This window comes from Symphalangus syndactylus, chromosome 24, assembly GCF_028878055.3.
Source record: "Symphalangus syndactylus isolate Jambi chromosome 24, NHGRI_mSymSyn1-v2.1_pri, whole genome shotgun sequence".
Classification (NCBI taxonomy): domain Eukaryota; kingdom Metazoa; phylum Chordata; class Mammalia; order Primates; family Hylobatidae; genus Symphalangus; species Symphalangus syndactylus.
The window spans coordinates 9,152,988-9,167,462 of record NC_072446.2 but is presented as its reverse complement, the minus strand read 5'-3'; the positions used below and the strand labels follow the sequence as shown (position 1 = coordinate 9,167,462).

Below are 14,475 nucleotides of genomic sequence, written 5' to 3'. Positions count from 1 at the left end.
TTGGCAAAGAGCAGCTCATTCTGGGGTCTATAGCATGAGCCCAGCCTCATCAGGCCCAAATGCCTTGGGGACCCTCCGCAGGTGGCCCAGCTCTGCTCCGAGCCCCCTTCCCAGTCCTGGTCATACCCACCCCCGTCTTACCGCCCTGCCGCCCACAGCCACCAGCAGGACCAAGTCCAGGCCCGCTGAAGCCCCCCAGGCGAGTGTGCAGGCGCCCCCCCACGTCTGGGTGGGACATCCCCCTCTTCACCCCTCCCCACTCCCACCCACCTCACTCCGCCCACTCCTCCTCAACGCCCATGCCCTCACAGCACTCCAGCTCGCTTCAGCAAGAGACACCCTCCTCCGGGGCCTCCGCCCCACCCGGCTCCCTGACCCATTTGACCCCCTCCATCCCGCCTCCTCAGCCTCTGCTCCCAGGCCCTGCCATCCCATCCATGGCCTCCACCCCTCCCCACACCCACCTGTGGAGCACTCCCCACTGGGGCCGCGTCCTGGTCTCTCTGCTGCGTTGGAGGCAGGACAGCCACCTCCCAGCCCAGCCCTTACCCAGCTGACTCCCTACGCAGCTATGGCCACGGCTGCCCCCTGGAGATGCCCCTGCCCATGTCCTCCCTCTGCCCCAGGCTGGGCCATGGCCCACATCCCCCAGACTCTTCACCTGCCCTGCCTCTGCCCACCCAGGCTTACTTGGTCCTCCAGACGGGCATCCTTGCCACTCTCCTGACCAAACACTCAATGGCTCCCCACTACCTCCAAAACAAAAGGATGGCTGACTCCACTGTCCCTCAGGGCCTGGCAATCACCCTCCTGCCGACTCCCACTTCGTCCAGCCACATTCCTCCCTCCAGAGCTGCCCAGAAGCCCCTCCCTGCCCCCCACCAGCCTCTGGTGCCCCCACTGCAGGCTAGGCAGGTGTGAGCTGGTAAAGCCCTGCCTGGCCCCTCTTTGTTCCCTCTGCAGCTCCAGAGGTGCCCCCAAAATGCTGGCAGGAGTGGGGCTCCTGTGAGCCCCCTCTCTGCAGAGGGCAGTCCGCTGTCCAAGTCGGGACGGAGCAGGAACCCAGGCGGCTGGTGAGCTGGTGTTGTGGGCACAGCAGAGCCCAGACTGGCCGGAGTCTGGGGGCCACAGGTGGCTCCCCACACCTCCTTGACGGGACCCACACACACGCAGGTCCAGGTGAGAGACACACACGTCAGCCCTCAGAGCCACATAGGAGGCCATGCCTCGAACACACAGAGCAGCAGCGCCAGGGCAGACAGGCGGGCGGCAGGGCCAGGGCAGGACGGGGCTGTGGGACAAGGGTGCAACAAGGGGAGGGGGCTGCCCTGGGAGAGAGCGGAGGCTGGGGAGGAGGCAGCGGCTTCAGCACCAGCCACCTGGCCCCAGGGGCAGCAGGGCCTCCGCAGACATTGGAGATGTCTTATGGCTGGGCATGTCGGGGGCAGAGGAGCCCTGGACCCACCACTGCCCAGCACCGCACCCATTTCCTTTCTGGGAATGGAGAGTCAACATTCTAACAGTTCCCAGGAAGGGCGGCCAGGTCTCTCCTCCAGGACGGGTGAGTGGCCTCTGGAGGAGTCATCGAGGGCTTCTGTGCAGGAAGCTTCTGGTCTATGTGGGGAGTGGCCGCCCCAGGCTCTGCAGGGCAGTGTCATCACAGAGCACAAGCCTGCCCATCTGACAGGGAAAGGCCCTTTGTGCTGTATGGGGGTGAGGCTTCCCTTAGCGGCTCAGCGCCCTCCCGTCTGAACAAACAGCCCTGTTTCCTGCTCTCAGCAGTGGGGACAAGGCTGGGACGGCCTGGAGCCTTGGGGTTCCCCTGCGATGCCAGGGCAAGACTCAGGAGAAACTTGAGTCCAAGGCAGGAGACCCTGAGGCAGACCCCTGAGGCGAGCTGCCCCGCAGAGGCCCCCCTGTGAGCCACGGTGGGACAAGGACTGTGGCTGGCCTGGGGGTCTTGGCCTAGGAGCACCCTCTGCCCCAGATGGGTGCCCAGCGCCAGAGAGGGGGAAGCCCCCCATCCATCATTCCTGCTCTGCTCACAGATGGGGCCCATGGGGTGGGGACGGAGGCACGAGGGGAGCCAGGCCGGAAGCAGGACAGGACGAGACCACGGGGGACACAGGCGGGCTGGCAACAGGAAGCAGCGGCTGGGGGGAGGCGGGGCGAGAAGGGTGGATGGGCCCGGGGAGGGCTGGGTTGGCACGTGGGCTCCAGGCAGGGGAGGGCCCAGGGTGATCGGGCCACCCAGCAAGGGGCCACGCAGGGCAGGGGGTGTAGGGATGCTCGGTGGGTGGGGACAGCAGTCACTCTGCAGACCAGGTGGGCCACGGGGCTCCGGGGGCTTGCCCGGTCACAGTTCCAGACACAGAACGAGAACCACACACACACACAGGGCTTCTGTCCATGCATTTCCTACCTGGAGGCCCCGTAGGTTTGAGTTTGCGAACTTTCAAGTGTTTCCACACACACAAAGGGAAAAGAACGGAAAATTTCAAAAAGAACGGGATAAGAAAAAGAAAATGAAACAAATAGTTGAGGAAAGTAGGGGAAACAACAGAACAAAGAAAATTAGCACAAGGGCTGGTTCTGTCCCCGCCCTGGGCTGAGAGGCCACTTTGCAGAAACAAGGGCATGGCCGACATTCCCAGAAAGACAGGCAGGGCCAGGCTCCTAAGGTCGGGCTTCCAGGAGGTGCAGGGGGGATGGTGCTGAGGGAGGGGTTGGGGCAGACCCTGGAGGGCGACTGCAAACATCAAGGACCGCCAAGAGCTCTGGCACCCTCCTCCCAAGTGACACCCTGAAAAGGCAGGTAGCAGCTGAGGACCGCCGTGGGTCTGTCCACCCTCGCCAACCCAGGATCCTCAAGAAGAATCCTGGGCTCCACCCCAGCCTAGAAGTCTCAGCCACGCTGTGCACCTGCCCCACCCTCAGGGAAGGCCCCACCCTCAGGGAAGGCCCCGCCCACAGGGAAGGCCCCACCCTCAGAGAAGGCCCCGCCCACAGGGAAGGCCCCACCCTCAGAGAAGGCCCCACCCACAGGGAAGGCCCCACCCCCAGGGAAGGCTCCACCCTCAGGGAAGGCCCCACACTCAGGGAAGGCCCCACCCACAGGGAAGGCTCCACCCTCAGGGAAGGCTCCACCCACAGGGAAGGCTCCACCCTCTGGGAAGGCCCCACACTCAGGGAAGGCTCCACCCTCAGGGAAGTCTCCACCCTCAGGGAAGGCTCCACCCTCTGGGAAGGCCCCACCCTCAGGGAAGGATCCACCCACAGGGAAGGCCCCACCCACAGGGAAGGCTCCACCCTCTGGAAAGGCCCCACCCACAGGGAAGGCTCCACCCTCAGGGAAGGCTCCAGGGGACAGAAACCCCCTAGGAGCAGGTGAGGGGGGGCGCGGGAGCTGGGAAATCCCCCGGCTCAGTTCTCCACCTCAGAGCAGAGGGCCGGCGGGCGGGCAGGGTGGTGCCCACACAGACGGACTCGAGGGGTCAAGCCCGCGTGGACCAGGAGAAAGACCCTCAGAACCCCTCATCTCAGACCTTAATTTAAGCAAGAGCCAGGCACCGAAAATCCCAGCTGGCTGCCACCTGCCCTTTTGTAAAACAAAACAACACTGGAAAGCCGCCCTCCGACCACACAGGCTCACAGGACCTGCTGACACTGACTCGACAGGCACTTTCTAGGCCCCCTTCTCTGCTGCCCGAGGGGCTCCAAGGTTGTCTGTGTGCTCTGTCCTGTTGGGGGACACCTGGGACCCCCAGGATAATTTGAGTCTCCTGGTCCAAAAGCCTCACTGTGATCCGGGGTTACTTTCCTGCCCCCCACGCAGGAGCCCTAGGTCCTTGCTGGCGGACGGGGTCACGGTGCTGGTTGAAGCTTGGGCACTTCGAGCTGCCGGTCCAGAGCAGCCCGGGGCAGGGGGCATTTATCTTGCGCTCCCTGGGGAGCGTCCTTGCAACGCACACAACACAGCACGACCCACGGCCAGGACGATAAAGCAAAGGGGTGAGGAAATGAAAGTGAAGAGAAAGCCGCAGCTCTAACACAAACGGCAGAATCAACGCCTCGAAATAAACCACACACAGAACTCCTTTGTGAAAAATACATACATTTTAAAGAAAAAAAAATCAATCAAAATAATGAACAACAAAAAGTGGGGTTTAAGAACAAATGGAAAATAAAAAATGAAACAGATGCTTGGTGGCAGGTGCCCGGCGGCGGTACCTGTACATGGGCACGGTGACCGTGCGCTCGTAGTACTGCCACGTGGAGTGCAGGTCTGTGCGCGAGAGGTTGGTGGCGTAGAATCTCCAGGCCGACTGCGGAGGGAAAGACAAGGCCGTTGGCGAGGGGCAGGCGGCGAGGGGCGCGCCCAGGAGGGCTGGGCGTGGAGGGAACGGGGCAGAGGGGACCCCCATGCTGTGCGCCAGGCACTCAGGACTCTGGGCCAGCAGGCCAGGCCCCAGTGCTGCATCAGCCCCACAGCCTCAGTTTACCCTCTGTAGGACAGACAGGCAAGACCGCTTGTCAGACGGTGGGGCCTGAAGGAGGGGAGCGGTCGGGGCTTGACTCGGGCCCTCAGCAAGCTCGCAGGGAGGCTGTGTTCTTTCCTTTTCATGACTCTCACCTGGCCCCTGGCGGGTATCGCCTGTCCTGGGGGTTACCTTCCTGCCCTCCCGGTTGGGCCCTGGGCAACCGGAGGCGCTGGGGGTATAGGTAGGGCCAGGGACCCCAGTCTCCATCCTCCCAGGGCGGGGACTCAGCCCGGCTCGGGACATGAGCGTGTGGGTTAGACTGAACCTCGCCTGGCTGGATTTCCGTTCTCTACGCCTTTGTGTTGTTTTTCGGTGCTGAAATAGACATATCCTAAAGTTCACCATGTTAGCCATTTTAAAGCGTGCACTTCAGTAGCGCCTGCACACACAGTGCTGTGCGACCACTGCCCCTAACTCCACACCTCTTCGTCGCCCCCAAATAAACCCCCTCCTACCCCCGATGTTCAGCAGGCACTCCTGGTTCCTGGTCCCCCAGGCCCTGGCCACCGCCAGGGTGTACGGGGCTCCACGGACTTCCCCGCCCTGGGTGTTTCCTGCCAAGGGCATCGCAAGCTGCACGGCCTTCCCTGTCCGGCTCCCTCTGTTGATCGGGAAGTCCCCGCGGCCCATCTGCGTCGTAGCAAGGGGCAGCGCCCGCTGCTCCTCATAGGAGGATCGTATGGATAAATTACATTCCGTTCATCCATTAATAGACATTTCGGCTGTTTCCACTTTTTGGTTCCTATGAGTGGTGCTGCTGTGAAATTTGTGTGCATTTTTGGTTGAAGATCTGTTTTCAATTCTTTTGTGTCTATACCTAGAGGTAGAATGGCTGGGTCACGTGGTAACTCCATGTTACGAACTTTGGTAACTCCACGTTACGAACTTTCTGAGAAACAACCGAACTGCTTTCCAGGGTGGCTGCATCGTTACATTCCTACCAGCAGGGGGCCCGATGTCCACACATCCTCACTACACTGATTTTCCATTTGTTAACATGTTAGCCACCCTGGCTTGGCGTGGAGGCTCACACCTTGGAGGCTGAAGCAGGTGGATCGCCTGACCCCAGGAGTTCAAGCCCAGCCTGGGAAACATGGCAAAACCCTGCCTTTACTTAAAACAAAAAATTAGCCAGATATGGTGGTGCACACCTGTAGTCCCAGCTCATCAGGAGGCTAAGGTGGGAGGATCGCTTGAACCTGGGAGGTCGAGGCTACAGTGAGCCAACTGCACTCCAGCCTGGGCAACAGAGCAAGACCCTGTCTCAAAAAAAAAAAAAAAAGGAAAAAAAAAAGTTGGCCACCCTAACATGGAGCTTGAAGATGGGACTGAACTGCTGCCATCTCCAGATAAAATTCTTAACACATGAGGAGCGGCGTTTATGGATGAGCAAAGTAAGTGGTTTCCTGGGATGGACTGTGAACGCTGCAGACAGCAGGGTAAGGTCACTTCTGTCAGGTCCCAACCAACTGAGGCCAGAGAGTACACGGCAGGAGGGCTCACGCCTGCACGGCTGAGATGAGGACTGTGTCAAAGACATTCTAAAATAACCCCACAAGGAATTCCTTGTCAGGAATGCAGCAATCCAGACAAGATGCTCTAGGAAGAATGCTGACCCAGCAGCGGCATCTCAACCAGTGAACGGATGCCAACTCTGGTTTTCAGCCTCAGAGCCAGTGACCTCTGTTTCCACGCAGCTTATGTGAACTTCTCAGCCAGGGAGAGCTTCCCTGCCCCTCCCTCTCCGGCACACGGGCGGCTCGCCACACTGGCTCATCTCTGGGTGAGAGTCCCCCACCCTCCAGCCACACTGGCTCATCTCTGGGTGAGAGTCCCCCACCCTCCAGCCACACTGGCTCATCTCTGGGTGAGAGTCCCCCACCCTCCAGCCACACTGGCTCATCTCTGGTTATAATTCTTTCTTCTAATTCCCAAATACATTCGACATGGTTTTTTTTTGTTTTTTGGTGGACAGAATCTACTCCAGGCAAAGATGTTGTGAACAGTGTTGAAATGACAAGAAGGATTGAGAACATTATATAAACTTAGTTGATAAAGCAGTGGCAGCATTTGGGAGGACTGACTGCAATGCTAAAAGGAGTTCCTTCCACTGTGGGTAAAATGCTATCCAACAGCACCGCATGCTACAGAGAAATCTTTCGTGAAAGGAGTGAATCGATGCAGCAAACCTCATTCTTGCCTTATTTTAAGAAATCACCACAGCCGGGCGCAGTGGCTCACGCCTGTAATCCCAGCACTTTGGGAGGCTGAGGCGGGAGGATCATGAGGTCAGGAGATCGAGACCATCCTGGCTAACACGGTGAAACCCCGTCTCTACTAAAAATACAAAACATTAGCCAGGCGTGGTGGCGGGCGCCTGTAGTCCCAGCTACGTGGGAGGCTGAGGCAGGAGAATGGCGGGAACCAGGGAGGTGGAGCTTGCAGTGAGCTGAGATCGCGCCACTGCACTCCAGCCTGGGCAACAGAGTGACACTCCATCTCAAAGAAAAAAAAAAATCGCCACAACCCCAGCCTTCAGCAGCCCCACTTCATCAGCAGTGGCCACCAGCATCGAGCTGAGACCCCCTACCAGCACAAAGATTGCAACTCGCAGAAGGCTCAGGTGATTGTTAATATTTTTTTAGCAATTAAGTATTTGTAAGTGAAAGTACGTGCAGTGTTTTACTGTTTCTTAGACATAATGCTACTGCACACTTAGTAAGCTATGGCATGGTATAAACATTACTTTTTTTTTTTTTTTTTTTTTTGAGATAGAGTCTCACGCTGTTGCCCAGGCTGTAATGCAGTGGCGCGATCTCGGCTCACTGCAACCTCCATCTCCCGGGTTCAAGTGATTCTCCTGCCTCAGCCTCCTGAGTAGCTGGGATTACAGGCATGTGCCACCATGCCCAGCTAATTTTTTTGTATTTTTAGTAGAGATGGGGTTTCACCATGTTGGCCAAGCTGGTCCTGAACTCCTGACCTCAAGAGATCTGCCCGCCTCAGCCTCCCAAAGTGCTGGGATTACAGGTGAGAGCCACGGTGCCCAGCCTGTAAACATAACTTCCATATGCACTGGGAAACCACGAAATTCGTGTGACTCACTTTATTGCCATATCTCTATTGTAGTGGTCTGGAACCACGGCTGCAGGTCCTCTGAGGTGTGCCCGTGGAGAGGCCCACCTGTGCTCTGGAAATGTGCACCAGCTGCTGTTAAGAGTGACCTTCGAGGGGAGCAGGGCGCACGGGACCCTGGGTGCTCAGACGCCGCTTCTTCTGGCACTATTTTAACCTTTTCACCACACGTACATGGCCACTTTTTAAACTGTCAATAGTGGAGTGAGATTTGGGGGCATTTTTGTTCTTCTTTATACTCTTGCATGGAAATAAATCGCTGTTTGTAGTTTTTATAGTGGAAGATAAATACACACCTTAAGGTAGGCTGGACCCAGAGCCAAGACCACAAGAGGCACATCCCCTGCCGTGGCCACGGACACCCCGTGGCTTGTGGCCACGTCTCCAGTCTCTGCCTCTGTGGTCACACTGCTTTCCCCTACTCTGTGTCAAATCTCCTTCTTAGAAGGATGCATGTGATTGCATTTAGGGCCCACCTGGGGTAACCCAGGATTATCTCCATCTCAAGATCTGCTGTCCAAGACAGGAGAGCGCCTATAGCCACATCCAGCTGGCAGGGATCCTGGTCAGCTCTGCGGGTCCAGTGGATGGAAGACTTTGGGGAGCAGCTGCAAGAATGGCTGGTCCCAAGGGGGTCCTGCTGTCTGTCCATATGTTCTTTTTTTTTTTCTTTTTTATTTTTTTGAGATGGAGTCTCGCTCTGTTGCCAGGCTGGAGTGCTGTGGCGTGATCTCAGTTCACTGCAACCTCTGCCTCCCTGGTTCAAGCGATTCTCCTGCTTCAGCCTCCTGAGTAGCTGGGATTACAGGTGCCTGCCACCACGCCCAGCTAATTTTTGTATTTTTAGGAGAGACGGGGGTTTCACCATGTTGGCCAGGCTGGTCTTGATTTCCTGACCTCGTGATCCTCCCGCCTCAGCCTCCCAAAGTGCTGGGATTGCAGGCGTGAGCCACCGTGCCCGGCCATTGTCTGTCCATATTTTCAAGGTGGCTCAGGAATTACTTGTGGATGCCAGAGTGGTCACTGCACCCTACCTGCCCCCAAATGGTGGGACGGGGCTGGGTGGGGTCCGGGCGGGCATCGTGGGGGCCCACAGCCAGCATCAGGGGTCAGACAAGGTCAGGCACTGACTCGCTGCAGTGTGTGGGCTCTGGAGCCTTGGCCCTGCAGCTGCAGAACGGGTGCGCTCGCCTCCTAGGGTGCGGTGGAAAGGACCTGATGGCCGGGCCCCAGCGCCCACACAAGGCAAGGGCCACCCCAGCGTCCTCACACGAGCCACCCCTGTGCAGCCTCGGGGGTCAGAGCCATTTCTCAACACACACACTTCACATCCTCGTTCCTTCCACAGATTCCCGCAGAGGGTGAGGGCTGTGGCCCCATCCACAGACAGGGCAATGCCAAGGCCCTGGCAGCCTCCACTCCTCAACAAGGTGGGACCAGGATGAGGGCTGCGCTGGTACCCAGGGGACACCTGGACTCACCTGGATCAGGCCTGCTGCCGGGTTCCGCCTCTTCTCAAAGTGCTTCTGCCTGTGCTGCTCCTGAACCTTCAGGGCAAAGCCAGACCCCAAGATGCCCTGCAATTCATCAGGGTCAGGCCACACCCCAGAGACCCCCCACACCCCAATTCATCAGGGTCAGACCATGCTCCGGGGACCCACACACCCCCCAATTCATCAGGGTCAGACCACGCTCTGGGGACCCACACACCCCCCAATTCATCAGGGTCAGACCACGCTCTGGGGACCCACACACCCCCCAATTCATCAGGGTCAGACCATGCTCCGGGGACCCACACACCCCCCAATTCATCACGGTCAGACCCATCTCCACCGATCCATGCCTCCCCCACCTTCATCAAGGTCAGACTGCATCCAGGAACCCACATCCCCACAATTCGTCAGCATCAAGAGGAAGGAACCCTCTGGCTTGCAGGAGACATGGCAGGACCCACAATGAACCCAGGGTGGCCTCTCTTTCCCTTCCACACGGAGAGTCTGCACGCCCATCTTGAAGGGCACACAGTGAAGGGGACACCAGGGCCAGCCTCTCGCCGTGCACCAGCTGCCCTGCCCTGCCCTGCCCTGGGCAACAAGGGTTGACAGGGCCCCTCCACCTCCCTCTGAGCTGGGTGGGCCTCACTACCTGGAGACCCACAAGGGAGCTGTGTCACCAGCCGCCCTGCTCCTGGTCACAAGGACCTCCTGCTGGGCCCCACTAAGAGGGGCCACCAGTGACTAACAGAGCCCCCTGAAGCTACAGCTGCAGCCCTGGGCATGCTCCTGCCGGGGCTGGAGAACCCCCATTCCAGTCCTTGGGCAACAAGGCCTCTGACCCTGAGCTGCCATCTCCAGCTCCTGGGGACTGTGCACCTGCTGAGAGCCGCTCCTGCCCCACGTCCCTCATAGGGAACTGTGCCCAGGGGCCTGTGGTCACCTCAAGAGCCTACAAGAGCTCGTCCGCTCCACGGCAGGCGGGGGCAGCCGGACTTACCGCAGGCAGCGCGAAGAAGGAGACGCCGATGAGGGTGAAGGTCGCCGCCAGGAGCCTGCCGTTCCAGGTCTGGGGGTACTTGTCCCCGTAGCCAATGGTGGTCAGCGTGATCTGTAGGACCGCAGGCTCTAGTCACACGAAGGGCCTGCTCACACCCCTGAGGGCAGGCTGGACGCCCGCCGGCGACTCGGGGCTTGGGATGGGACAGATGCGGGGCCATCCCCGTGTCACCACCCACACGGGGGCCCAGTGAGGCCAGGGTCGGTGTCGGCCGCCCTTCATCCCCGGAGCCCTCTCTCCTCTTCCCCTACAGGCCAGAAGCGGGGTCCAGCCAAAGGCTGTGTCCCCATCTCACATCGAGAACCAGAGGTCCAGCGACGTGATTCCCACGAGGCTCGGCTAGGACAGCAACCCCCACCCCATCCCCGCCAGGTGGACAGCGCAGCTGGGGAGGAGAGAGGGCCCAGAGGGACCCAGAGGAACGGGCGGGGTGTGCAGGGGGCTCGCTGAGCCTGAGCTGAGGCCAGAGGAGAGGGGTGGGTGGGAGGAGGCCACCACGAGAGTCGAGGGAGTGGTCCCCATCAGGCCATGGCGGGGTGGGCTGCTCCTGGAGCAGGGACCCCAAGGGTTGTGTTTAGTTTCTCTAGGGGTGGTGGGCAAGGGGGCGGTCGGGCCAGGTTGGACCTCCCCAGGGGTCCCGGTGAGCCCAGGAGCACCCGACTTAGGGCCTGGGTGAGGGGAAGCGAAGGACAGACACATCTCCAAGCAGCTCCAACAAGAGACGCCTGTGCCGGGGCCGAGGAAGGCAGGGGCAGGCACCCTGCACTCAGTGCTGGACATGTCGGGGCCGCAGCCCACCCCTGCCCGCCAGAACCACACGCACCACAAGCCGGGGGCTCAGGACAGCTGCACGGATGCCGCTCTGGCTGGGACCAGGAAGTGGGCCCGGGACAGGCCCTGGGAGGGCAGAGTCTTAGATAAACAGAGGAAGGGGTCGAGGCCTGAGCTCAGACAGCAGAGTGGGGAAGGGGAGACCTCTCACCAGGACCTGCAGCCCCACCTTGGGGAGTTTACCCCGGGCTCTGAGGACGCTGCTGTGGGTCTGAGGACAGGGTGGGCCAGCTGGGCCGCGTCTGCTCCACACTGACAGGAAGCCGCGGCCTGGCACGAAGCAGCACCAGCACCTGGGGGCCTCGGCTGCCACCACCACGCGGAGCGCACAGGAGGCTCTGGGAAAGAGGCTGCCACACGGAGTGCGCGGGAGGCTGGGCGAGGCCTGACCGAGAAACCTCTCCTGGGGAGACTGAGCCAGGGCCTCAGCCCTCTATACAATCTCGGTACCAAAGGAGGAGTGTTTTTTTTTGTTTTTCGTTTTTTGTTTTTTTTTTTGAGACGGAGTCTCGCTCTGTCACCCAGGCTGGAGTGCAGTGGCGCAATCTCGGCTCACTGCAAGCTCTGCCTCCCGGGTTCACGCCATTCTCCTGCCTCAGCCTCCAGAGTAGCTGGGACTACAGGCGCCCGCCACCACGCCTGGCTAATTTTTTGTATTTTCAGTGGAAACAGGTTTCACCATGTTACCCAGGATGGTCTCGATCTCCTGACCTCGTGATCCGCCCACCTTGGCCTCCCAAAGTGCTGGGATTACAGGCTGAGCCACCGCGCCCGGCCAGGAGGCATGTTTTTGAAGACATGAAACAGTGACTATTGCCATTCTCAACTCAACCAAATGACAGCAAGGGTTGAGGGGGAAGGCAGAAAACCAGGAGGGAAAGGATGGGGACTGCGACAGAGATAGAGACAGAGAGACAGAGAGATAGAGACAGATAGAGAGACAGAGAGACAGGCAGAGACAGAGACAGAGATAAAGAGACAGACAGAGAGATAGAGAAACAGACAGACAGAGACAGAGAGACAGACAGAGACAGAGGCAGAGACAGAGAGATAGAGACAGAGACAGAGAGATACACAGAGATAGAGACGGAGACAGAGATACAGACAGATATGCAAAGAGATAGAGAAACAGAGATAAAGACAGAGACAGAGAGATACACAGAGACAGAGAGATACAGACAGACAGACATGGACCTGGCACAGTGGCTCACGCCTGTAATCCCAGCACTTTGGGAGGCCAAGGCCGGTGGCTCGCTTGAGCCCAGGAGTTCAAGACCAGCCTGGCCAACATGGTGAAACTCTGTCTCTACTAAAAATACAAAAATTAGCCAGGTGTGGTGGTGCGTGCCTGTAATCCCAGCTACTCAGGAGGCTGGGGCAGGAGAATCACTTGAGCCCAGGAGGTTGAGTCTGCAGTGAGCTCTGACTGCACCACTGCACTCCAGCCTGGCTGACAGAGTAAGATCCTGCCTCAAAAAAAAAAAAAAAAAAAGAGAGAGAGAGACAGAGAGACAGAGATGGCAGAGAGACGGGCGGGGCAGTGAGACATGGACCCTGGCCAGAATGTTGTAAGGGACAGGGGAGTTGAAAGAAGCCAGAGAATCCCGGGGCAGTTTCCGAGCCCGGGTCCCACTGAGGGCCAAGTCTGTGGAAGGGGGCCAGGCCCTGCACCCCTCCCCAGGGAGGTCAGATGGATGGGACACTTTCACACACAGCTCTCCAAAAATTTCTGCCCGTGAAATGTTCTCAGCTAGCCATCCGACCTGCTCCTTCAAAGTGGAAGCCAACTCAAGGAAAAGGAAGCTGGAGGCCTGGCAGATGGGGCCTGGCCTGCGGGGGAGGTGAGGGCGGGGTTCCCCCCACACTGCTGAGGACCCCCAAAGGCCGAAAGAAAGGGAAACTGGGGGTAGCTCTCATCCCAGTAGGAGGTACACAGTCAGCGTGTTTTAATCAGGAAATACCAGCATCCCTATTTGCTATTTAAGACTAATCAGGTAAACCCCCAAAGAAAAACACAGAAGCAGCCGCATCCGCCGCAGAGGGACCCAGAGGGGAGGGCACCGCGGCTGAAGACTGGGGCTGTATTCCCACCATAAGGCTTAGGAACTGTCTGACATTTAAAAATATACACAAGCATTACTCTGAAAAAACACCCAATCGTAAAGATAAGAAGGCTGTTGCCCACAAAAGACCTGGGGGATGGGCTTGTCCCCATCGAAAGCCCTAGGGCCTGGCAGTCACAGCTCAGGATGCCCTGGGCCCCAGGCTGACCCTGTGGCAGGGCCTGAACCACACATGATGGTTCAGTGAGTCCAGGTCGTCTGCCTGGTCCGCAGCCTGGGCCCCGGGGCATGCTCAGCTCTTAACCCCCACCCAAGCCCCCCCTGGAAAGACAGTGTCCAGGTCTCATGAAATTGATAAAATAACTTCAGATCAGCTGCATCCGGCTTAGGCACCAGGTGGAGCTGCCCATGCCTTCCCTCCAGGGCTGAGCCCACTCGGCCAGCATGTGTGGGGCTAGGCCCGGGGTCTGGTCTCAGCCTCCCAGGAGACCACAGACCCTTCCCCTGCACACCACCAGCCTGAGGGTGTCTGTGGCCCCAAGCAAGGAGGAACCTGGGGCCAGATCTGTTCAGACCTGATCAGAGTGGGGCCTGCAGAGCCACCTGGTCTCCAAAAACTCAGGGCTGCCCAGGACAGATCTCCTAGGGATGCCTCTTCTCCCCTTCCGCCAACAATCGGGACACGGAGCAGGTGGAGGGTCACTCAGGAGGAAAGAAGATGCCCACCACGGCTGAGCTCAGGCTCCCTGGGGCCCAGCCCTCCCCACCCGCTCCCCCGCCAGCTTGGCAACCACCACCACACCTCAATCACAAGCCATCATGACCACAGGCGGCCAGCAGGTGGCCCCAAAGAGACGTATGGAGCCGGCTCAGCCAGTGAGAGCCTGGTCCCAGCACAGGGACAGGGGTGTATCCTCAGCCAGTGGGTGGGCAGGCAGGATGGCAGGGGAAGAGAAAGCCACAATGACAACTCACCAGGCCCCACCAGAGTGCATCCGCGTAGGTGTCAAAGTGGTCGTTCTCCCCCTTCTCTGCCAAGTACACCAGGAACGAGGCCAGGATGAGACAAAGGAAGCCAATGTACCAGGCAGTGACCAGCTCCTGAGAGGGAGACAGCACCACCATCATGACCACCACCACCACCATCACATCACCGTCATCACCACCATCATCACCATCATCATCACCATCACCACCGTCACCATCATCACCATCACCATCACCACCATCATCACCACCATCACCATCACCACCACCATCACCACCATCACCACCATCACTGTCACCACCATCACCACCACCATCACCACCATCACCATCATCACCATCACCACCATCACCATCACCACCAT

General features: G+C 59.0%; 1 protein-coding gene across 14 annotated transcripts in view; it reads right to left on the bottom strand.

Moving 5' to 3' along the window:
* Window positions 1-14,475, bottom strand: part of KCNQ2 (potassium voltage-gated channel subfamily Q member 2) — a 68,023-nt gene that overhangs the window by 22,376 nt on the left and 31,172 nt on the right. For 9 of the 14 annotated variants that reach the window (XM_055265290.2, XM_055265294.2, XM_055265285.2 and 6 more), the window contains exons 5-9: window positions 14,099-14,224; window positions 10,170-10,280; window positions 9,158-9,253; window positions 4,231-4,325; window positions 2,423-2,452 (exon numbers count right to left, since the gene is read on the bottom strand). In XM_055265290.2, coding sequence (XP_055121265.2) covers window positions 2,423-2,452; window positions 4,231-4,325; window positions 9,158-9,253; window positions 10,170-10,280; window positions 14,099-14,224 — 458 coding nt within the window. The remainder of the gene's footprint in view (window positions 1-2,422; window positions 2,453-4,230; window positions 4,326-9,157; window positions 9,254-10,169; window positions 10,281-14,098; window positions 14,225-14,475) is intronic. The other 5 variants (XM_055265292.2, XM_063633447.1, XM_063633445.1 and 2 more) reach the window with 1 other exon arrangement.